The sequence below is a fragment of the Macrobrachium rosenbergii genome, chromosome 55 (genome assembly GCF_040412425.1).
Source record: "Macrobrachium rosenbergii isolate ZJJX-2024 chromosome 55, ASM4041242v1, whole genome shotgun sequence".
Classification (NCBI taxonomy): domain Eukaryota; kingdom Metazoa; phylum Arthropoda; class Malacostraca; order Decapoda; family Palaemonidae; genus Macrobrachium; species Macrobrachium rosenbergii.
This window is the reverse complement of record NC_089795.1, coordinates 79473080-79497082: the sequence shown is the minus strand read 5'-3', so window position 1 is coordinate 79497082 and position 24003 is coordinate 79473080. Positions and strand designations below refer to the sequence as shown.

General features: G+C 34.0%; 1 protein-coding gene across 5 annotated transcripts in view; it reads right to left on the bottom strand.

Moving 5' to 3' along the window:
- Window positions 1-6049: 6049 nt before the first annotated feature.
- Wdr59 (WD repeat domain 59) overlaps window positions 6050-24003 on the bottom strand; it is a 99355-nt gene continuing 81401 nt past the window's right edge. For 3 of the 5 annotated variants that reach the window (XM_067099052.1, XM_067099051.1, XM_067099053.1), the window contains 5 exons: window positions 21897-21979; window positions 15239-15340; window positions 11728-11824; window positions 10881-11034; window positions 6050-9545 (listed from right to left, as the gene is read on the bottom strand). In XM_067099052.1, the coding sequence (XP_066955153.1) occupies window positions 9409-9545; window positions 10881-11034; window positions 11728-11824; window positions 15239-15340; window positions 21897-21979 (573 nt within the window). In that variant the 3' untranslated portion in view covers window positions 6050-9408. Of the gene's footprint in view, window positions 9546-10880; window positions 11035-11727; window positions 11825-14175; window positions 14273-15238; window positions 15341-21896; window positions 21980-24003 lie in introns of those variants that run through there. The other 2 variants (XM_067099056.1, XR_010852172.1) reach the window with 2 other exon arrangements.

Genomic DNA, 24003 nt, shown 5'->3' with positions numbered 1-24003 from the left:
ACATCTGCCGATTACAGTCGTTGCATTTAATAACTAAATCTATAATTCAATTTTTTTTTTCAATATTCTTACAAAGTCATTTAATTGTTTTGAGGTACATTTCAAAATAATTTTTTTTTAAATTTACGAACAAATCAAATATGTTTTCTAGAAACACTTACGGTAAATTTCGTTCTAATTCCGAAAATGTGGAATGTCGTCTCTAATTTAAATCGGGATCTAGAGTGTGTGAAGTATCAATCGCAGCGTAAGTATAAATAACAGTCACTCATTTTCTATCATAATACCAAACCATATTATCCCCCGAATAACGAATCCAAGGTCTAAAGAATATTCTTTAGACCTTGAAAAAAATCCTTTCGAATAAAAATTGTTCGAATTAGAGCCTTATCATTCTTTTTTCGTTTGAACTCATACTGTAATGTTTTTCTCCTTATTATATTATTATCGCCGAATAAAATGAAGGGGAGTGATGTTGGGAGCTGACGTGTAAGTAATAGATGAGGTTAGATCGATTGCGGAAGATGCCATTGGGCGACAAGGGGTGAAAATAAAGGGTCGGTGGGGTGGCAACGCGCGACTTGACTGAGAAGGGAAAGAGCATGGAGAAGGACCATCGATAACATTGTTCGAAGCTTCGATCGATCAAAATGATTCATTGTAATTTACACGTTCGGTGTCGCTACGTGACGATGATGGCACATCAGGTCAAACTCCGAAGTTCGTATGTCGTTTGAGAAGGCTTAAAAATGTTCTCTTGATATTTCTTTTTAATGCCGGTTTTTTTTCAGCTCGAGTTGGTTGTCACGTATACGTATCTCGAGCAGTTTGCCGTAATAGGTCTATATCAGTTTCTGATTAGGCAAGCTACTCTTTAATCAGCCAGGCAACTATCTATATTTTGTCTTACACAAAGAAAGAAAATTGTTTTGTGGTTGTATATAAAGGAGAGTGTTAGTATAATTTTAGGCGCACTACTCGCTTGAATGACTCGCTAGTTTTACTCCTAGATAATAATTTCTATGAATATTTTTTCCTTAACAACTGATACTTTAGTTGGTGAAAATAATGAACAAATTATTCATATATTGTTTTACCAATGAAATACTATGTAATGAAACAAGGTCAATGATATATTAGCAGAGATTAAAAACACTAATAGCCTACTACTTAATTTCCAAAGGCCTATATCGAAAAGCTTCGTCGCTGTTTAAGTGTCTGAATATCACTATGGATGACTCTCTGCATAAAGAAAAAACCGGGAGATTATATCAAGGATGAAAATAATCGTAGTTTGCTGTTCATGAAGTAAATTAGGTTTTAGTAGGCTACATCAGCATAACTGTGAATGTTCATAGTTTTAAAAGCGGTTGCGTCTATATTCGGCATATCAAGAAGTTAGGGCAGATAGTTACACAGCATATAAAATAACAACAAACCGTCTGAGAGCATAAGTCATAATGTGTGCTTTAAGTACTTTCATTATGTTTCACTTTATCCGTTCAGTGTACATATTGTATAAGTAAATACCCTGTTCTGTTCTTACACACACACACGCGTATAATATATATATATATATATATATATATATATATATATATATATATATATATATATATATATATATATATATATATGTAATCTGTATACATACTGGAGGAGAAAAGGAGTATAATGTTTTCTGTAAAGATATTTTTAAACACCGTCGGTATTGCGAACTTAGATAGATAGATAGATATGTATAATACAATTTGTATGAGTACTTATTTTTTAGGGGAATGATGAGAGGAAAAGAAACCCAACTCTCTATCTTTTGTATGTATTATAACCTCAGGAACTGAATTATATCGTAATTATTGTGTCACAGTAGCTATTTTTGAACCTTTCAATTATGTGCTTCATCTGCAGTGCTTCAACAGACTCGACCACTTTCTCGGCACACTGACAAGGGAGGGAGGGTTGGGACCGTTGGGTGGTCTGGGCTGGAGGGGTTTTGTGTGTAACCCCTCCTCCATCGTTTTGGGGCAAGAGAGGCAACGAACACCGCCTTATCTCCACCAACTTTGGGATACACGGCCATTCAAAGGCCAACCACTCTTTGGAAACGCTCTTCCTGAGTGTACTGGAACCGTCAGGCGATTGTTCACAGAGCCGGACCACACATGTTCCGAGTCGTTGTAAAACAAAAGACTCCCGACTGCTTTTTTTGGAGAGGGGGCCACCAAAGGAGCATCCCGGAGGAGATCGCAAGGAGGGGTTAAGAGCTCGGGTCGCGCCCTATCTGTCATCGCCGCTTCCCGATGACTCCTCTGACGACGCTCGTTCTCTTTTCCTCTCGCGTTGAGGACGCCTCGTGTGCTTGTGCCTCTCTCCCCCTCGAACTCAGCCTTTGTTCCTTCCCCTCCACCCCCGGGGACAGCCCCACCTTTATCTTGGTGTTTTGAGGTAAAGTGTAAAGTGATGAAATTGTTGTAGACGTCGTTAAGAATTTCACGATCGAGTTTCAGTTGTGTTCATTTTGAAATTACGGTATCCGTATGCTGGTGAAGATCTCTTGAGACCTTAGTATTCTGTCCCGTAGGTTTTGTATTCATTCACTATGAAACTGGAACTGTCTTCACTTATACATAAATACTACTCACCAACACACCTTCCATCCCTACTTTCTCTCTCTCTCTCTCTCTCTCTCTCTCTCTCTCTCTCTCATTATTGTGTGTGTGTGTATGTGTGTATGTATATATATATATATATATATATATATATATATATATATATATATATATATATATATATATATATGAATTACTGTCACATACACCATGACATTCACTTTCTGTATTCACTAACATTATGCTACAAATGATGTTTTAATATCAAATTCACTCAACCTCAGAATAACATAACCCGAAGGATAATTTATAACTGATAAACAATTGGAAATCACCAGAAGACTCAACCCCTGAACGTTTGGAATCGATGACTATTCAGTGATAAGTAACCACTGATATATATATAATGTTATATATATATATATATATACACGATATATATATATATAATATACAGTATATATATATATATATATATATATATATATATATACATATATATATATATATATATATATATATATATATATATATATATACATATATACATATATATATATATATATATATATATATATATATATATATATATATACATATATATATATATATATATATATATATATATATATATATATATATATATAATATATATATACTGTATATATAATATATACTGTATATATATATACCTGTATATTGGTACTTCAGTACTTACCATTCCAGACACCAAAAAAATTAAAAAATAAAAGCATTTTAACTCAAAATTAACAAGCCTAATATGCAGAAATCATATAAAAACTAAATAAAATCAGTTGATGAAATAAATACCACAAAAAGAATAGATGAAATTAATGCAAATTTATTCTTACCTTACCTGAACTGGGGAGAGTTGATGGTGGTGAAAAACGTATAGAGGAAGAGAGATGTTATCACTTGGAAGGGGAGTCCCCTTCCATGAAAATGGCAGGCAACCGTGCTTCTGTGGTTGTTTCTCTTTCCTGTTCCTTTTCACTGCTTTCTTCTTGACTCTTACTGTACATCTGTCTTACTAAAAACTAGTCTAATGATTTTTGTCTTCATTAAAATGTTGAAGTGGTTCTTCCAGAATTTTCATGGGGTAGCTTTGTATTGAGGTCACTTCAAAGCACCTTTAGAAATAAGAGATGACCTGCTAGTCCCTGGACTTCATGAAAAGAGTCATGTTAAGGGAAGGATTTCACTATTGTGAAGTTGAACTTCAAGCAATGCAGCCTTTAAGCCCCTGGAGGATGAGCAGGAGCATTTTCAAGCACAAGGGAATCACAAGGCAATTGTTTTTCTTCGAGGTATTTCTTGACACTAGGGCCTACCACGTCATTCAACCACTCTACAAAAAACTGTCTGGTTACCCAAGACTTACTATTAGCCCTCTTCATCACATTTAACTTACTCTTCAAAACCTTACTTTTCTTAAAACTCTGGTTTTCTGAGTAAACAACAAGCGAAGGCTTTAGTTCTAAATCTCTACTTGCATTCCCACAGAGGAAAAGAATGAATCTGTCCTTCATTGGTTTGTGTCCTGGCAATGACTTCTCCCAACTGATATAGGTCTTGCTTGGCTTTTTTTCCAGAACAAGCCACAAGCCTGTCTCGTCACAAGTGAACACTTTTTGGGGAACACAAAACTTAAGCCTCTACACAATCCTTAAACGAGCATAATTCTCAGCAGCATCTTTGTCAGAATTGGCTGCCTCCCCATGATTCTTCTCTTAAATTTTTCAAAGCTTCCATGACTGGCTTTAAATACTAGAGTGCCACCTGTAACAGCAGTCATTCCAGAAATGGTTTTCTTGCCACATCATTTTTATATATGGTAATTATAATACTGTGGGACCAATCAATCCTATCTAATTTTTCACTTGGTTCCACAAAAAGAGCATTCTTTTGGCCAGTTTTAACTGGATATTTATGTTGATTTACTTTGATACTTAATTCCTCACCCATCTTGGCAAAATGAATCACATGCCATACATAGGATTTTTACACAGTCACTACCCTGGTCAGGACAATTTCTCTTATAATATGCATGTTTTTGTGTTATATAAAAAATTACATGTACAGTGAATATTTTCAATACTGATTTGATTAACTTAAGCCAACGAAATATGGCAAACAAAGGGTGTTCTTAGATATTTCTTTAATCCTGTCCCTTTCATCATAGTCTTCATACATTTACTGTAGCTAGAAGCCAAAATATGAGCTGGATAACATAAATTCCTATTTATTTTTTAGTGTTCATTACAGTACTTAGCTATTAAAGAATTCAGGCTGACAACACATAATGCTCACAGATACATTGAAGAGAACACAGAGATTTTTATATCAATACGATGTCGTGAAAAAAAAATGTACAAAGTAGAAATATTGGTTGCTTTTCTATATACAGTAATATAATAAATCTACCTAAAACATTGCTCATGTCCGATAATGTCTAAAAAGGTGAATTTTTCCTGTTGGTTGTTAACATCTATGTGTCTATGTAAAATATTCAAACCATTGTCAAAATACCGAGAGTAGTTTAAAAGACCACTGAGTGAAATGCCTGGTCTCATAATATTTGTTAATATCCAAAATATACAAATTGGAGGAGGGTTAAGTTGAAGATGAGCTTCAAAATATTTAACTAGGATGATGATGATGATGATGACACAAGAGTGAATACTGCAAATTTATCATCACTCAGTGAAAGTCATCCTTTATGAAACTGGCTATGAAGAAAATGTACAAAAAATTATATCTGATGATCAGAAGCAAATTTCATGAACTGGGACTGGGGAAAATCAAAAGAGCAGTTCATAGCTGTAGACGAATCATCGATCCCTTACCAAGATCCTGACCAAACAGAAGTCAAAACAATGGATTACAATGGTGTGCGCTACTTTCTTTACCCTGGGGAAGGATTGAGTTACATAAGCTACATGCTTTAAAGCTGGTTCATTTCTGAGAAATAATGAAGAAATTTATCAAATATTCTGTTTCTCTTAGATAATGCTCCTGTCTAAAAGTCATGTGTTACCAAAGCAGCTGAAAGAAACCAGATTTGAAAAATTACTGCAGTTACATTTTTGGATATGAAGTGAGGCTGTGTCTGCATTCTTCTCCACATGTTTTCTAGTTCTTGAATCTGAGGTACAGCTTCCATGGATCCTGCTTTGTAGATGACAGTGAGTTAAGACAGATAAAAAGCATGGTTAGATGAGCAAGATACTCATTATTTAATTTGGAGAGCACTAACAATTTTTTTAAATGTCTAGACGATCATAGAACTACACTGAAAAATAAAGTTACTTTGAATTTACAGCCATTTTTGTTTACATATACCTGAGACTTAGAAATTTATGATCTAATCTTATTTTTTAAAACTCTTCTTCAAATGTAGTGAGGTAATAGATACTACGTTCAGCTTTACTCACTTTTATTATCACAGATATAAAAAGTTATGAGCAAACTTCTAAAAAAAAATTACTAAAAATACTGAACTTGCCTACGTCAAATCTTTTTCCATCTTATACTTTCTTATAATATAAAATACATGAATTTTATGTATCTGCTTAATCTTTAAGTACACACTTCAATGATATTTCAGCACCACATCATAATATTAATATGATTGGTTTTAAATCAAAATATACAGAATTTCCTAAATATATTGGGATTATATAGCAGCACTGTAACCTCCAAAAGAATTAAGAAATGTTATATTAAGAAGTGTTCTATTAAAATGTCAAGTGCTTAAAAAACAATTATTCAGCCTACTGCATTTAAAAAACAATATATTTCTGAACCTCATGCAATGAAACAAATCCCCAATTTATTTTTCCACAAGGACTAAATTTTCTAAACCAAAATGAGATTAGAGACTTTTTTGTGTGATCTGTGTGCTTATACTGTTAGGTAAACTTTCTGTCCATTCACCTACATGGTTATATTTCAGTACTGAAGAATCATCTGGTGTTTTAAAGTTAAAATGCTCTTTTTCATCTATGCTTTAATGACTCGGTGTTAAGGGTCGCATTTCACTTTTCATTTTAGCATATTTTCTTTAATCACCCATTTAATTACTCCAATTTTCCAACTGGTAATTATCACTGCATTGCCACTAATATGAAGTTTACAAATTTTACAAAAATCATAAAATGTAAAAACATATATAATTTACCTTGATTTGTTTCATTCAGTCACAAATATGATGGTGAAAAATATGCATTTTTGTGCAAAGTTACAAATTTTTACTATTCTGAGTCTGCATCAAAGGCTTCATTTACATGATAGTTACGCACATAGCTGACACTACTGTAAACTTGCATTTCTTTTTGTACTAATGGCAATACTATCAGCTACTGACAATGCAAACAGTACACAGTATACAGTATATATAAAAAAAAGATAACTTTTTAGGGCTGCTCTATATAGTCCTCTCTTATAAAGTAAGGCATAGTAAGTGAACATCAGTACTACAAATGCTGTCAAACTATTAAAGGGAAAAGGTGGATGGTTAGACATATATGGCTTTTTAGATTGATGTGTATTTATAAATTCTTGTGAATATCACATGATAATACTGAAAATCCACAATAGTAATCACATATACTGTACTACATATCATACATAATATGTATGCTATTACTCCCCTGTAGCAGCAATGTTTTGTTTGTCAATATAGCACACTATTGAACTATTTCTTAACCACTGGTTGGAGTTTGAAGCAATGTTTTTCTTTTACCATCCACTTGAGGAAATTATGGAAGTCAGAGAATCCTCTCTCAATTAAGTTTTATGGCTACGAGCTTCTATTCAGAAACAACTTGCTTAAATTTTCACTGGGTAGGCTCGCTTAGCAAAAGGTGCTGTACTGTTTAAATTAACCATACACAAGTTTACAGCCAAATAATATCTTTGTGCATTTAGTACTTCATTACATCTGAGATGAAATATTGAAATAACTTTTCATAAATGTGTATAATTACTGACATGTTCCATTTCAGTAAAGGGCTCAAAAAGTATATTTAGAGAACTGATGATACCAGAACTGAACATCTGTTATTTCCAACAGAACTTTATAAAATTATGCTATTCATAAATCAAGACAACCTACAGCTTATCCTGAAAAATAAGAATAAATTCCAAAGTACTGAGGAAGTATCTAAAAACAAAATTCTGAAAAAAAAAAATCTTTTTAAAGTGGGGCCTCAATTATGATCTTTTGTTACACGCCTTGGATTTTAAGATTCTGTAATATGATCTTAAGTTTCATTAACACACCTTCATACAACCAATACACTTCATGGAGTTATGCTGATCAAGAACTGAACATTTAAACCTTTGCACTGCAATATAAGTCAAGAATACCATTTGAAACATAGCAAAAGACCATAAGAAAGATTTACACTGTACAATGCCCTACAAATTTTATTGCACATTTAAGTAAAAAAGGGTCCATAATCAGTAACCTAGTGTTAATAAAACAAAGTGTCCTTTTCCTGAAGAGAGTACCACTCACAAATAACTACTGTAATGAATATTATATTGTCTAACCCTTACTTACAGAAAGAGGATACTGTATCTTGGCAACACTGTTTTTGCATTAATCTGTATACATGAGCAGTTTGACCTTTTAGAAGTTAAAACAAATTCCTTGAAGTGTTGCAATGATATAGTTTAAAAAATAAAATTTACACTAAACTGCAATGCTCTCTGTTCAACCTGTATGATACCTACATATGCATATGAATTAACAAGACCTGCATTTTATATATTAATTAATCAATAACTTTGTATAAACAACTACAAAATGTACTGTAGGAAGATCTATATATAATAGGAACTCTTAGACTCATGAACATATTTAAAAAAGCTAAGTGTATTAAGACCACACACTGATAAAATAAGGTTTGAAAGGGTATTATTTAAATGCAAAAAAATCAAAGTAAAAAGAAATATTAAGTTTTCTCTTGTAAATGCACAAAATGTTTAGTTTAAACTGACCACTGTGTTCTTAAAGTTTCCTCTTCAACTTTGTCCTTTGACTGAAAGCCACCTTGAAAATGGCATACAACTCTGAGTCTTGCTAATCTTAAGCAAAATGCTTTTAAAATAAGTAAAAGTCTGTAAGAAAGTTACCTTGATATGAATAGGTACAGGGTAAGGATTCAGCGTCCACTTGCCACTGCTGGCCACAGCAAACTGGCACTCAAGCTCTTACAAAGAATATTTTATTACAGACAGTAATTTATAGCTACAGATTCACAACTGCCACAACTACTATTCTACATTTACCAAAAGACATTGCAATAAATACTACAATTATGGCAACTAATGTTTAACTTCACTTTCTCCACATAAAATTATCTGATGTTAACATCATCAAAAAACACATTTGTTAACTAAAATGAAATAAAAACTTGAGATTGTAATGGTGTGTCAAGAAAATGAAAAACCAACTCCTTACCCATTCAGGTTTACACTGGTTCTGTTCTCTTATAGCAATTAAGAGACCACAGATGATCAAAATGGTGGAGGTCTGGTTACAAGAGAATGAAGTTTACTATAGCTGGCAAATCACAGTGTGGCTACTGATAGATATCAAGAAAAAGAATCTAAAAAAACCAATCAGCCAAAATTGTACTTATAGAATTGCACATAATCACGATATATCAGTTGACAGTAACATTGTTCTTGAAGTATTTCCTATTAATAAAGGTAAAAACTAAATACATGGCACAACAAAATTCTTGAAAATCCTTATGTGTGCAAATTATCATCTAAAAAGACAGTCCATCTCTTTAATACAGTCACAACCACAGCCTGTTGGGCACTCATTATGATCTCGAAACCAGTCCAGCAAATGGTATGTATGACCGCCATGCCCGCAAACAACACAGAAGTTACTTGTACCTGAAAACAACAATTTCTAGATGAATAAAAACTTGTAAAAAACAGTACAGTAACCCTTCCAACATTATGCCTTTTGTTGCACCTTCTCACTGCAAACATGTATATTTACTAAATTGCACAAATGCAAATAATAATTGCGCAGGGGTGGGTGGATGTGCACAAAAGAACTGGTGCACTGAGATTAAGTGGCTTAACCTGAACACTGAGCTAGTTCATTTAGTTCTCACAGGGCTGGCCAAAAGGATTTGTCTTTACTAGTGATTAGGTTTACATTTTATTTATTAAATTACAGCTCTTAACAAATTTTACAATTTGGTTAATTGAAAATGATGGAGCTTATGACAGAATTTCTGTAACTGGTTTGTTTCCAAAACTTGACATTTGCCATTGATTGTATTTTGGACATGCACATGAAAAAGTTTAACTGCTAGTTTTACTGTCCAGTCAGTATATATAAAGATTGGATCACATGGACTTTTCATCAAATATCCATGGGTCAAACAAGAGTGACCATTTCTAAGGTGTGTCAAAATTACTTGCTTAGGTTTGTCCTTTTGATATGAGGACTGCCATATTCTAACACTGGGCTTGATTTTAATTTGTTAATGCCTATTCACTGTTCCATATATACTGCCGTTTAATGATTACTATAGGTTTTAGAGATGCTATATAATAACTAACAGGAATACTGTACTGTAAATGTGATCTTGTCACAGTAACTGTAGCTTTGGTAGCTGTACTGGCTTCATTTCCTTTATTGCCTATATGGGCAGGAACCCTACAAATTTCTACATTTTTACCATCCTCGAATAATTTATGAAATGAAAATTTTATTCCTGCACAAGGATTATATTGAAGGGTTTCTATGGCACTTCTAATAACTAAAAATTACAAATTTCTGCTACCGTATACTTTCAACAAATTTGATGGCTGATCCTACTTCACGTTCACTTCCTGTAATGCATGCATCTGTGATCAATAATTGCACTTTTATGGAAGGAGCATTTGATCACCCATACAAAAATTTTTTTTAATAGTAACTGTTAAGTGCTTCTGCATCTTTTCAAAAATCACTGCAAGCTACAAATTTTTGTTTGTTCTAAAAACCTCAACTGCAGATAAGATTTGAGACACCTGCTAGAAAACATGAGACCATATTAGGTAGAGAGAAACAAGTTTTTTGTCTTGAGTTACTGCAAAAAATGCCCCAGTGGAAGATTTGGATCCCCTCATATTTCTCTCCTTTAACAGCAAACTCAAGCCTGTACTATTGCAGTCTATCAAACCTTTTAAACAAGTAAAAAACTAGAGGCAAACACAATTCATGGAACTTACCCTTGAGAGCTATATGGCAAATTGAGCAAGTAAATGAAAAGCGGCGACAGTAGAGACACTGAGGACCCTTAGCAGACTGTCCACAATGAACGCAATCTGTCTGGAACTCAACACCTTTGTGAACTGTAGGTGAAGTCTGCAAATATTTCAGAACCTGTAATAGAAAACAACTGAATTATAGTAAAAAATTCACAGTGAACAATACAGTTTTATAAAAGCATACACAAGTAATTTTGTGTCTTGCTATTCCCAGGTATTGTTTATTGCTGAAAAAACTTGACTGGCAAAAAAATCAATTCAATATGTATCTACTACAGTAAAAAATAGGATTATAATTCAAGATATCTAATAATAGCGCAAAATATTTTCTTTATATCTGCAACTAGTTTTTTTTTTGTCTTATTCTATACCTATGACCATCATAATATGCAAGAATGCACACATTTAATAAAGCAATAATTAATATTCATTCATCAAAAAATATTACAGCCGGACTTCAAAATAAAGTTTTAATCTTTATTTACTGTACTGCTGTCACAGTAGGTTTGTGGCACTTCCAATATACTGCTCATCATTTTGTCCCAGCCTTTTTATTTTACTTTTTCTTCAATAAACTTGCATGAGATTCATTATGTGTATTGCCTCAGACCACCTTCTTGGGGGCAAAACAAACCGCATGTCTAGTGACAACAATAACTGGGTTTTTGGCGGCGATAACTGGATTTTCGGTGCCAATATCCCCTTATCGGCGCCAATAACCAAAGATCGGCACCTTGTTTCAGTAATGCAGTATACTATTTGACCTTAAATATAAAAGAAATTATCTATAAATATAAAAAATACTAACCATTGCTCTTTGCTCAAGTAGGCCCCATCTGTATAATATATCTGAATAGGCACGTCTCATCTCATTGTACTGATGGCTGCGCCCTGCATCCAACAAGCTGAAAAAGCATGATTGGTAACTAATATCCACATACTGTATAGTATTTATTGAAGACTATGTCAAATGGTACACAGTCTCCAGTTCTCTGACAATATATTCAAACATATATAGAGCACATTCATTAGATAATGCAACATATAACAAAGCACAAGCACACAAAATCTTACACTAGCATGTTTAGAGAGCACTAAAATAAGCAATAATCAGCCATTAGAAACATGCAGGAAATAGAAGGGACTGAAATCAAATCAACTTAATAACAATCATGGCAAAAATATAATTGTGTACTCTAATCCGACCCATTAAAATTTTAATATCAGATATAATTCCATGCATTTTATTTAGTTCCAAAGAACCTTTCTGCAATCCAAGTCATCCCAAGAATGTATATAGCTGAAAAAATAAAAATGATCCTTCCAGTCTGTTCATTACATACTAAAATCATGTAAATGACATCACCAAACTTGTTCTTGAGCTAGTGCTCTTTCCTTAACAGAAGCCACAACAACTGTACAGTGCACAATCTTCCAAATATTAATCTGAAAAATTCATTATGATTCTACTTGCTCAGCTTTTATAACACCATGGAAAAAGTACACAAGTACAGTACCACAAAAAGAGAGAGAGAGAGAGAGAGAATATGGGATTATAGAGATCATTATCATTTTAATATATTGACAATAAGCTAAAACATTCTTCTTTTAACATAATACTGATAACAGCGATGTGCATAAAAACAAATAAATTTTACACTGGTATTTGGAGAAGACAAGCTCTTCTCCAAATTCCGGTTTAAAATTTGGTCAATCCAAAGAGAAATGAAATTTATTCCAAAAATAAAACTGCAAAAACTGCCAGTGCTAAACAAAATACCAAGAGCATACAGGAATTTTAAATTGGCAAAAAAGATATGCCCATGAAATACCAGCAAAGAATAGCACAGCATGTTGCACTTAAATTTATTTATAGGTCAGGTCTAGCAACATGAATGCTAAAAAAAATTAATTTAGTAAGCCACTGTAAGATATATCAATGGCTGCAAACATTTCACAATCAAATGTGATAAAATATATACTGCCCTGTATATATCTATTCTGTCCTGTGATGCTTAAATATACAAATTGATATTGAAATTATTTCACAAGAACAAAGCAGAATGCCTAACCTAAATGGCTGGTCAAGGAAAATTGTGTTCTACCTTCACAGATTTCTGATTTCTTATTACCTACTAAGAATGCCATAGTAACATATAGATCATAAAAATGAATCAACTTATATATCTTCAGTTTATACTTAATCTACCTTTTACTGGTAATAGTAATAGTTACGGTAACTGTCAATTATGATCACAAGGCAAACTGCTTCTAAAATAAATTTCTATTAATAAGCACACTGAAACAATACTAAATAATAATATAAAGCTGTTATAAATAGTTTTGACATAATCTGTTATTTTCTATTTAACATTTTTCTTGTTACTTCATACCTGTATGGCATGCATCACTGCAATGTGGAAACCAATCAGGATGAAACAAAACACCCACAAATCTGAGTTTTTTTACTCACAAACATATTTTAGTGTATCATTTTACTGAAGATAATATCCATGCTAAATCAACATACTGTAGATACCCTGTCATGGATTAATATATGTGGCAACTGAAAAGTTAAAAAGCAATTTATTCAGACCAATAAAATTAAACCAACCCTCAAGCTGGTTACCCCTATGAATCTCTAAGGCACTTTTATAACAAATTGCCTATCCAAAGGGGGCAAAAATTATTCAAAAATGACACCTACAACATAAATAACTGAATATTCTTAAAACCAAAACAAAAATAATTTAATTTTCTTTAAATGGTATATGGCCATTTATACTTACTGGTAAGAAAAAATTGTCCTCACCAAAAAGCTTACCACCTTGTAAATAAGTTTGAAAGAGATTTGTCTTGACTATATTAAATGCCTGAAAGCTATAAACATACTGTATAAGAAACAAAAATACAGTAAGCACATATCTTTATCTTTATTACAGATCACTTACATATAAAAAATTCTTCCCTTTCAGTAATTACAACAAAAACTGTGATTAATACCAGTTATTCAAAGCAGATTTCTACCATCACCAATTCACATTTCTAGAGCCACTGGGATTCCCTAAAGGTGAGAATTGGGAGTAAAAGTAGATCCACTGATAGCTTACGTGAGAAGAGACCCAAAGGAATGGACTGACTGATTTATGGTTACTAAAACTGGTGTCACAATATCTATGTTAAAGGCATGGATAAAGGTGGAATGCAGAAAGGAATAGCAAGTGTGATCCAAAGAACAGTAATAGAATCTTTATACCTGTTCTACAGTGGGTTGTAGCAGAACAAAAAACGTACTATAAGAAATGTAAAGTGCTAGCCATAGTTCCATCATCCCTGTTCACGGATAAAATATTCTGAAAATAAAATAAGATTTCTGTGAACAAAATTATAATGAATGATGGTTTTAGCCTTTAAGTTTTTAGGGTAAATGACAAATTTTTGTATCTTTTTTCCTTTTATAGCTATGCCAAAATGATAGGTTTTCCAACATGAAAAAGAAAAATGTTGTCTTCTCCATTTGATATTGAACTTGTGCATTTTCAAAAGGAGGAAAAAATTTATTAATGCTTGGAATGTTTTCTCTGAGTCCATTACCATTGTGCCTCTCATTTAAGGCCTCATATCAAAACTGATATATTACATTTAGCCAACTCTGGGTTATGAGATGAGGACCCAGAGCCTGCCTGTGTCAGCTTACGGGTCGCTTAACATAAGTCACTACTAAGATAATTCTCTTAACAAACCTTGCTGGTCCACCTTCATTATTTTACAAATCTATGTAACACAAACTAATGCAGTGTAATGAAGGAAAATAGTCTTAAAATTATTTCTCAAAACTGTTTTATAAAATAAAACGAAAACATACCACCAATTTTTTTAGGTAGGTTTAATTCTATATTATCAGCAATATGCAATTCAGCAACCTTGGAAAAACAAGTTTTTATTGAAAAATAACAGTATTTTCAGAAGCAAAGTATTCAGTCCCAGAACATGCATACACATATTAGTTTACATGGTGAAAGAAAAATCTCCTAAGATTGCTGTCGTTATGTATGATCTTTAACAAATTTCTTGCTTCCAAGAAACGACAAATAAAAATCTGAGGAAAATCAAACCAAAGACGATGACACAAAACACAAATCAAAGCAATTATAAAGTTTGTGCAAGTCTGTAAAAAAATTAATTTTCATGCTAAGCACAAGCAAATATTCTATTCACAAGCCACTAGCAAACTACTTCATAGATGAATATATCACCATTACGAGCAAAATTAAGCAACATTACAAGTGCATTTAAGGGATTTGTTTTGCACTACTTACTTGGATGTATTTTTGTTTAATGTGTCAGTAGCTTCTAAAGCTGGCAGGTCCACCTCTTGGGAAGGTCTTGCAGCATCAGAGAGAGAGCCCTCTGAATTTGATCTGCAACCATAGTCTCCATAATAAAGGGCACTAAACAACTTGCAATTCCTAATCAAACCCTTTTAATCCAAAGTGCATTATGTAATACTGTACTACATCAATGCCATCTATCACAGCATTATTCAGTATTTAATCAGAAACTGCTAAAAGAAATCCTCTGGTCAGAGCATCACCCTGCAATACCCAATATCTATATCCTACATAATGATAAATAGTCGAAGGTAACTTGAAGAAATGCCGGTCATAATAGCTGACAAAACCAAGTTACTATTGTGCTTACACAACTATGAATATTAATACAATAACAACTGAAATGTGCTTTGTCTAACAGATCAGATTAAGATTTGATAGTTGAAATTTCATGAAAACAATCTAGATTTTACACCTTGCAAGAAAAACACCGGCATTTTTAAAAGATTGACTACACATTCACTTCTCCTTGATACACCAGCTTACTAATGATGAATTACTTTTAAACCAAAAGGCTACTAATAATTCACAAATTTGCTATGACTTTTGAGTTTGAAAACTGAAATAAACTTCACAAGAATACTTTCACCCTTATTACTGTACCAGTGGAAGACCACATCTACCACAACATACTACAAAAATTACCATACTGTTAAATTTCTCAGACTCCCGCATATGAACCACATCACTGGATGAGTGACAGCTGAAAAGCTGATGCTTCCAGTACCAGTCACTCCTGCATCTTATATTGATGTAGTTCTGCATGAATCCAGATATACTAACCATTAAATTTACAATTCTTTGTATAGTTTGAGGTTGTTAACAATGAGAACCAAAGTTAAGTACAGATATACATTTCTTGTCCTTCAGAATGATAATGCTTTCCATTAATAATAATGAGTTACATTCATATCATTAACCACATCAACATATGAATAACTGCCAACCAAAAACAACTTTGATTTAAATAATATACAATGTATGTCAAACAGAAAATAACTTAGTATGAAACCATTAACATTGAAGGCCATAATTTCATCATCCACTACCACACTCTATGGCCAAAAATGCTACATATAAATAAAAAAAAATGTTTAAATGCAAATGGTATTGCAAATCTGATTTTTTAAAATACTGATCTTCTCATACAACCCAACACTCATATAGCCAAGGTTAATGGTCTTTCAATGCCCCAGGCACTACAGTCTTTTGTCTGAGAGTCAGAAGAAGAGTGGTGATAGCAAGATACATATGCTTCACAGATCCACACGTCCTAGCAGTTAAATGCCTCACTTTTGTGTTGTCTGCATCTTTAGCTGCAAGAAATCAGTCGAGCTGGGAGGAGAAATTTGTTGCATGATGGACAGATCTGCATAAATATTAATATATATATATATATATACAATTATTTATATATGTATACAGTATTTATATACTGTATATATACATATACAATTAGATCTGCTGAACCACTACCTTGTCACTCACATATGCCCCAAACTACAATTTAGCTGGAAAAGTTTAAACTGCTTAACTGCCCATCAACTGGCTGACTGTCACCCACAGGATCTACAGACTGCACCTAGAGTTGAGGGATATAGGAAACAAAAGCCCTGAGAGATATTTGCATGGAAGAATCTCTATCAATAGCACTAAAACAAGTAGTTAGTATTTGGATCATCCTTCTCATGAATTAGGATACGATTAGGCACTTAGCATTTACACAAGACATTATGGCATGTAACCCCACAAGTCTACATCTGTAAGAATACTATAAATGAGAAATGAGGTGATACCTAGGATGAATAAAATGAAGTCCCATAAGTTTAATAGATGGAGGTACTATCTGTCCTACTGCTTCTACCAGTCCTAATGAATATGTGTCCAACTGTTCATGCATTTCATCCCTAAAACGACAGCTAGCAAAAGGTGTTCAACACTTTCAAGTGCCTACAAGATTACGGTTAAAATAAGATGTGGAAAAAGTTCTGATTTTGTAGACAAGAACCTTCGCTAAAAGCTCTGAGGAGAATTTTCCTGAGCCTTGTTACCAGATACTTGCTTCCTACAGGGTCCTGTGACGAGGAACTGTCTGGATGTAACTTTCCTGAAGTCTCGGGTCTTTTGAAGATGTCTGAAAGGAGGCTTAGATGTCTTATGAGCATCTCCCTCTCAAAATGCTGGCACAGCATTTTCAGCTCTACTGAATAAAATATGTCTAGTCCATAACACTCAGAATAAAAAGTGGCTTTTCAAATTTTATAATTGGGTTAACTGAAAGAGAGAATTCCACTGAGCTGTGTGTGCAGCTTAAGAGGCAAATGAACAGGATTACTATCACACTTCTATCTGTTAGACAAAAGTCTGCAATGTCTTTGGTATCAAAAACCTTTGAATGTGGGCTATGTATGAGTGATGGGCTTGAGAATAACCAAACCACTTTAATGAAAAGAATAAAACAAACTAAATACTTTGTTTACCAATTTAGTGCACAAAATTACATTCACTAATAGTCAATTTAGAGGAAAATCATAAAAAATTTTGAATACATGGGAGAGGCCTTCAAGAACTCCCACAATATTATGATTTGCTAAACAATATAAATTTAAATTAATTTTGATATTCAAAACAAAGTAGAATGTTTAAATGACTTCTAGATAAAACAAAATGTATCCACTAACACCACCACCACTTCTAATATTTGGCAACAATCATGGAACACTTATGAGGGAGGGATAGAGAAAGAGAGAGAGAGAGAGAGAGAGACAGAGAGACAGAGAGAGGCTAGTGTGTTTGCAAGTCTGTCGTCTGATGTGTCAATGTACTGATTCAAACACTCTTTGCATTACCATCAGTTAGGTGAGCACAGGATGATTTTTGGTTCAAAACAAGGGTGCCCACAGCATATTTTCCAAGGGGAGAAGGGGAGGGGAATCTCAATACAGGCAGTCCCCGGTTATCAGCAGGGTTCCGTTTCTGAGGGTATGATGATAACCGAAAATCGGCAATTTCGGCGATTTTCGGGGGTTATCGGCGCCGAAAAGCGCCGATTTTCAGTTATCGGTGCCGATAAGCGGAAATCGGCGAATTTTCGTGCTGAAAATTGCTGATTTTCGTCGCTAGACAAGCCCCATAAAACCGGATCGTTGTTAACCAAGCACACCGTTAACCGGGGACTGCCTGTACATACATGGAGAGTTTCGGTATCAAGCAGACAAACACTTTTGACCCTTTGAACTAGCAGGTTAATTCCAAAAGCAGTATCAATGCTACTACTGTATATATATATATATATATATATATATATATATATATATATATATATATATATATATATATATATATATATATATATATATATATATATATATATATATACATATATATATATATATACATATATATATATATACATATATATACATATATATACATATATATATATATATATATATATATATATATATATATATATATATATATATATATATATATATATATATATATATATATATATAAAGGATTTTGACAAAGGAAAATCTATTTCTGGAGAGGGGCCCGTGTCACCCGGTGAAATAGTCCATTCAGCACTTATTTCTAGGTAATTCCGTTGCTAGATACCAGAGAAAGCTAAATGAAATGCTGGAGTTACTACCCCAGAGCGAGCTCCACTAGATGGAGTCGTGTATGGAAAAGGGTGAACTACAAAACACGGAACCTTATCCTATAGAGATTCCCAATGTCAAAAGTCCCAACGAGAGAGGTGCCGATACAAGCCCATGCACTACTCAAGGACTGTATACAAGGCAACACTAAGCCCATTCCATTTTAGCACGTTTTTTTTCGTTCACACGTACTTTCGTTGTGATCCTTTTTTGTGCTCTATTTTGGATTTTTTATGGCATCCTCGCAAGGTTCTTTCTTCAATTACTTGAGTACCAGTGTTTTGTTGTTTTTTGGCGATTGAGGCTTCTTATTTTCCTTTAGTTTAATAATTAAAGGAATTTATCACGCCCGTCTCGATCTCCTCTCACGTCGTCTCTGACCTCTCTTGGTCTTGGGTCGGCATATTTGTTTTGTGTTTTTATTTGTATCCCTTTTTATTTGGGATGTTTTACCATTATGATCCTAACTTTAGTGGGTTTGATTAATTTTTGTTTGTTCTGTACCCATTTACTACGAGAAGTGCTGTTTAAGCGTTTAGGCTCTGAGCTACCCCTCGGGCCCATTCGCTTTATCATGGCTTCATTACGGGGAGTGATGTTTAGCGTTTAGGCTACTAGCTACCCCTAGGGCCCATTCGCTTTTATCGTGGCTTCATTACGAGAAATGTTGTTGAGTGTTTAGGCTACGAAGCTTCCCCCTCGAGCCCATTCGCTATTATCATGGCCTTATTATGCTTTATTTTTTGTCACTCACTTCTCTTAGCCTTTGGGGATCTTATTTTCATTGGTACTGTTACGGTTTTTAATTTGTTTTATAATTTTGTTTATTTTGTGAATCTTACATTTTAGGAGAAACTGATATTGGTCCTGTTATTACTGTTTTCCTGAAATCAGTTAAGGATCCTACTCTACTGCAGTATGGTTCTGCAGTTAAGTAACTAGCACTCTTCACATAGTTTTCGGTTACAGTACTGATGCGGCGCATTGGCCTCGAGGAAAGTGTTTTGTTGGAACCAGACTCACAGGCCCTTAACTTTCATCCCTAAGGTCTGTGTTCGCTAAGAACAGTACTCATTCCACATTCGGTTTCCTGGTCTTTGAGTAATGTATCGGAGTTAGCTTCGGTAACCAACAATCATTTTGTTCTTATCTTTCCTTGTTAAGGAAGTCCCAAAATTTTTAATCAGCTTAGCTTCTAGTGTTAGTTTTCCTGTACTGTCTGCCCTGTCTCATGGAACCAATCAGTTTGGTTTGTCTGGCAGAACCAATCAGTTTGGTTTCCCCTCATCAGGGTAGTGTTGTGAATTCCTCACCCTAACTTTCTATCTACAATTGAAGGTCCTCATTTTTGGTGGTCACCTTGGAAAGTACTCCCCTTTTATTTCTAGGTAATTCTGTTGCTAGATACCAGAGAAAGCTAAATGAAATGCTGGAGTTACTACCTCCAGAGCGAGCTCCACTAGATGGAGTCGTGTATGGAAAAGGGTGAACTACAAAACACGGAACCTTATCCTATAGAGATTCCCAATGTCAAAAGTCCCACCGAGAGAGTGCCGATACAAGCCCATGCACTACTCGGGACTGTATACAAAGGCAACACTAGCCGCATTCCATGTTAGCACCCACCTCACTAGAATGAAGTTTATCAAGGGAGGGAGAGAATGAAAAAACAGGGTGGGTCACCGGGTGACCACGGGCCCCTCTCCAGAAATAGATTTTTCCTTTGTCAAAATCCTTTTTCTGGATCGGGTCCCGTGTCACCTGGTGAAATAGTAACAGAGAAATAAACATCATTCTTACACTATTAAAGACTTAAATAGAAACGTTGAAAACTAGGAGAATTCTACCCTGAACATAAGTAAGGTCCTCTAAGTTCATGTAATGAAAATAATGTAAGTGGTCACCGTCTAAGATCATGAGCTTAGAATAGCACCTGAATAGGCTTGTATTAAGAAAATACTTCCTGCCTAATAGCAGACCCAATGACAGTGCCCCCCCCTTATATATATAATTTTTTTTTCAGGATTTCAGGGGGGGGCAAGTGCCCCACTTGCCCCTACATGCTGGCACCCATAGTTTAAGATGCTATGAATTACCTAATAATAATCTATGAAAAACAGGTACTCTTAAGTGGTAAACAATGACAAAATGACAGTTCAGGATGCTCATGGGGCATTTGAGCAGCATTCCCTTGTAAAACTGGCAAATTAAAAAACTAGCAACCATTTGGTCCAAACGGTACAGGTTATGAGGGATTTTACTTTATTAAATGAACTGTACACAAGTATTGTTTTGAATGTAACAATATGGCTTTTTACCCCAACTTGAACTGCTATGATTTTAGCTAGTGCTTTTTAAAGAAAAATTGAAGTTAATTAACTACAGGATAAAAACAACCATGCATTAATCCCAGTCATATACATCTAAGGACCTATAACAAATCCTTGCCAACTACATGATGGCAATATAAAACACCACTTTCCCCAAGGAGCATTACATCAACATATCAGCCATAGGTATATCTGCTACCTGCCCAGGAGACAAAGAACTGGCAATGCTGGATAATATACACAACAGTGCCCAAGTCTCACTTAAACTTTCTAATCAGGATGTAACAAATTTTAACCAACTGACATCTTGACTGCATAAAGAAGCACTAGTTGAGCTGTATACTGTTTAGTAAACCAAATTTAGCAATAATATTTTCAGCCAAATGAACGGAGACTTCCACATGGTAGCACATTATGCAATTTTGATAAGACAACTTCTCTCATCTTTCTATGAACTCCATCTCTCGGCTAACTGTCATACAGTGAACCATATGCATAAAGTAAAAGTGATGTTTGTACTTGATTGAACACACTGTCATTACAACACTTCCTTTCCCTGTTAAATGCATAAACATTCATCAGAAAACTTACCTGTTATGCCTCACCATACATAAGTCCCATCCATCAAGACTTGTATTAATGCCATGAATTGTGTTGTAGGGAGATCCACCAGTCTGAAATTATGAAAACATATAACTCCTAGTTCATACAACATTCCTCTCGTTTAGTTTGTTAAAGTAGTGCGTGAGGTTACAAATATAACCTCAGCAATGGAAAACAAACTCAAAGAAATACCATTAATAAATACCACTTCATTCAAATACTGGAATGTTTCTTTTTCATTTTCTTATACAAAACAAACACTTTACACACATCTATTATTAACAAATACAGCATTTAGTGGAGAGCATAACTCTACCATGGTCACTCCAATATGCATCCAGATACGCAGCACTTAACTGAACACCCCAACATTTGTGTAAAAGTGTTTGTAATATATTTCAAAAACAGGTGAACAGAATTCTATAACAGTGACATACGTTAATAACAAGACTCTCTCAAAATGATTTTTGGGGAGATATTTTGCTTGAAATTGATAGTGTCGCCACTGTCAACTCTGAACCATTTCTCATAGAATTTAATCATTCTGGGTCATTCAAAGGATACATGAACCCATGTTCCCGTTATATCATATACTATGTTCACCACTTTCTAGGGGTATTCAGCTAATACAGTGGCAGAGAGCTAAAGATGAAAATGCTGCCTCCTTCCCAGAGTTGATGAGATAACTAGATGAATATTCAAACTGTAACATTTATAGTGCACTTTAAACTTTTGACTTTGCTTACATAAAGGAAAAACTGCTGCATTCATTACAGGATATAAAGAAATAATTTACAATGTCCCACAAAATGGCAAGTCTGGATATTTTTTTTATTGCCAGATTGAAATGTATTAACTTCGATAATTGGAACTGAATACTGTAGTTACTTGATTTCTAGGATCATTTTGAAAGAAAACATGACTGATAGCTGGCCCAAAAAGTACCTGAAATTGTGTGAATGATAAAGTCACCATTCTTAACATCTTACAGTATGACTTGAGAAAATGTACATGACTGACTGAAAAATTTAAATTAACTGACACACCAATGTAAAAATCTTTGCAATGAGCAAATGTGAAATAATCTACCAAAAATACGCATTGAATTAAATAATCCTTCTGCACTGTCTGAACTTATGTTGAAAAAAAATTATAATTCCCAAATTCCTTGTGGCTGAATTATTAAATAAGAACACATACTTACTGTTGTTATTTTATACTTTCATTTTTTCCTTAAAGCTACACACATTCACTATTTCCTTAAGTCAATCCATCCATTTCTGTCATAATACACACAGATCACATTTTTCATAAATTATATCTGTACTCCTCAATGAAACCACTTACTAATTACAATATTTAGTATTATGTAAAAATCAAGCATTTTCACATAAAAGTAAAACAAAATTTATGAAATACAAAATGAGGTTTTTATACAAACCAATCACTCATAAAGCCCACCTTCACAGTCTTCACAGGACCATGGACACTGCAAACAGTAGTTGCAGTAATTGGACAAGAAAAGCAAGGCTGGGGGGCTGTGAGGATACAACTCAGTAAAAGAATAACGGGTTTATAACAAAATATAATTTTGGATTTTAACCAATTTTGTTTTAACAAACACAATCAATCATGTAAGAAGGGCTACTATGGTCAGAAGATTGAGTTGTTGATTCCCTTCTAGTGATGATAGGAATTAAATAAAGCTAGAGAATATGAAATAAGGCACATTCTAAGTTTAGGTAATTATTTGATGAGCTTACCGACTGAAGATGTACTTGCTCGTAAGCCTGGAAGTGTATGTTTTGAAGATTCCATGTATGAACAAATGAAACAAAGAATTTTCAAGGAGATAAGGAAAATGTCTTCCCTATACCCTCCCCAGTAGGTAAAACAGCCTGACACTACTATTATTCCCTAGGAACAAAAATTCACCCATTTGTGTCTCAAATCCCTGAGATCAAATCTTAAACGAGTGGCTGGTAACTTCAAAGCCTGCATTTACAAATCCAAATATTCCTATTTCACTAAACAGTAACAAAGTGGAATGAGCACTGGATTATTGAGTCACACCTCTTACCTTTCTTGCCTCACT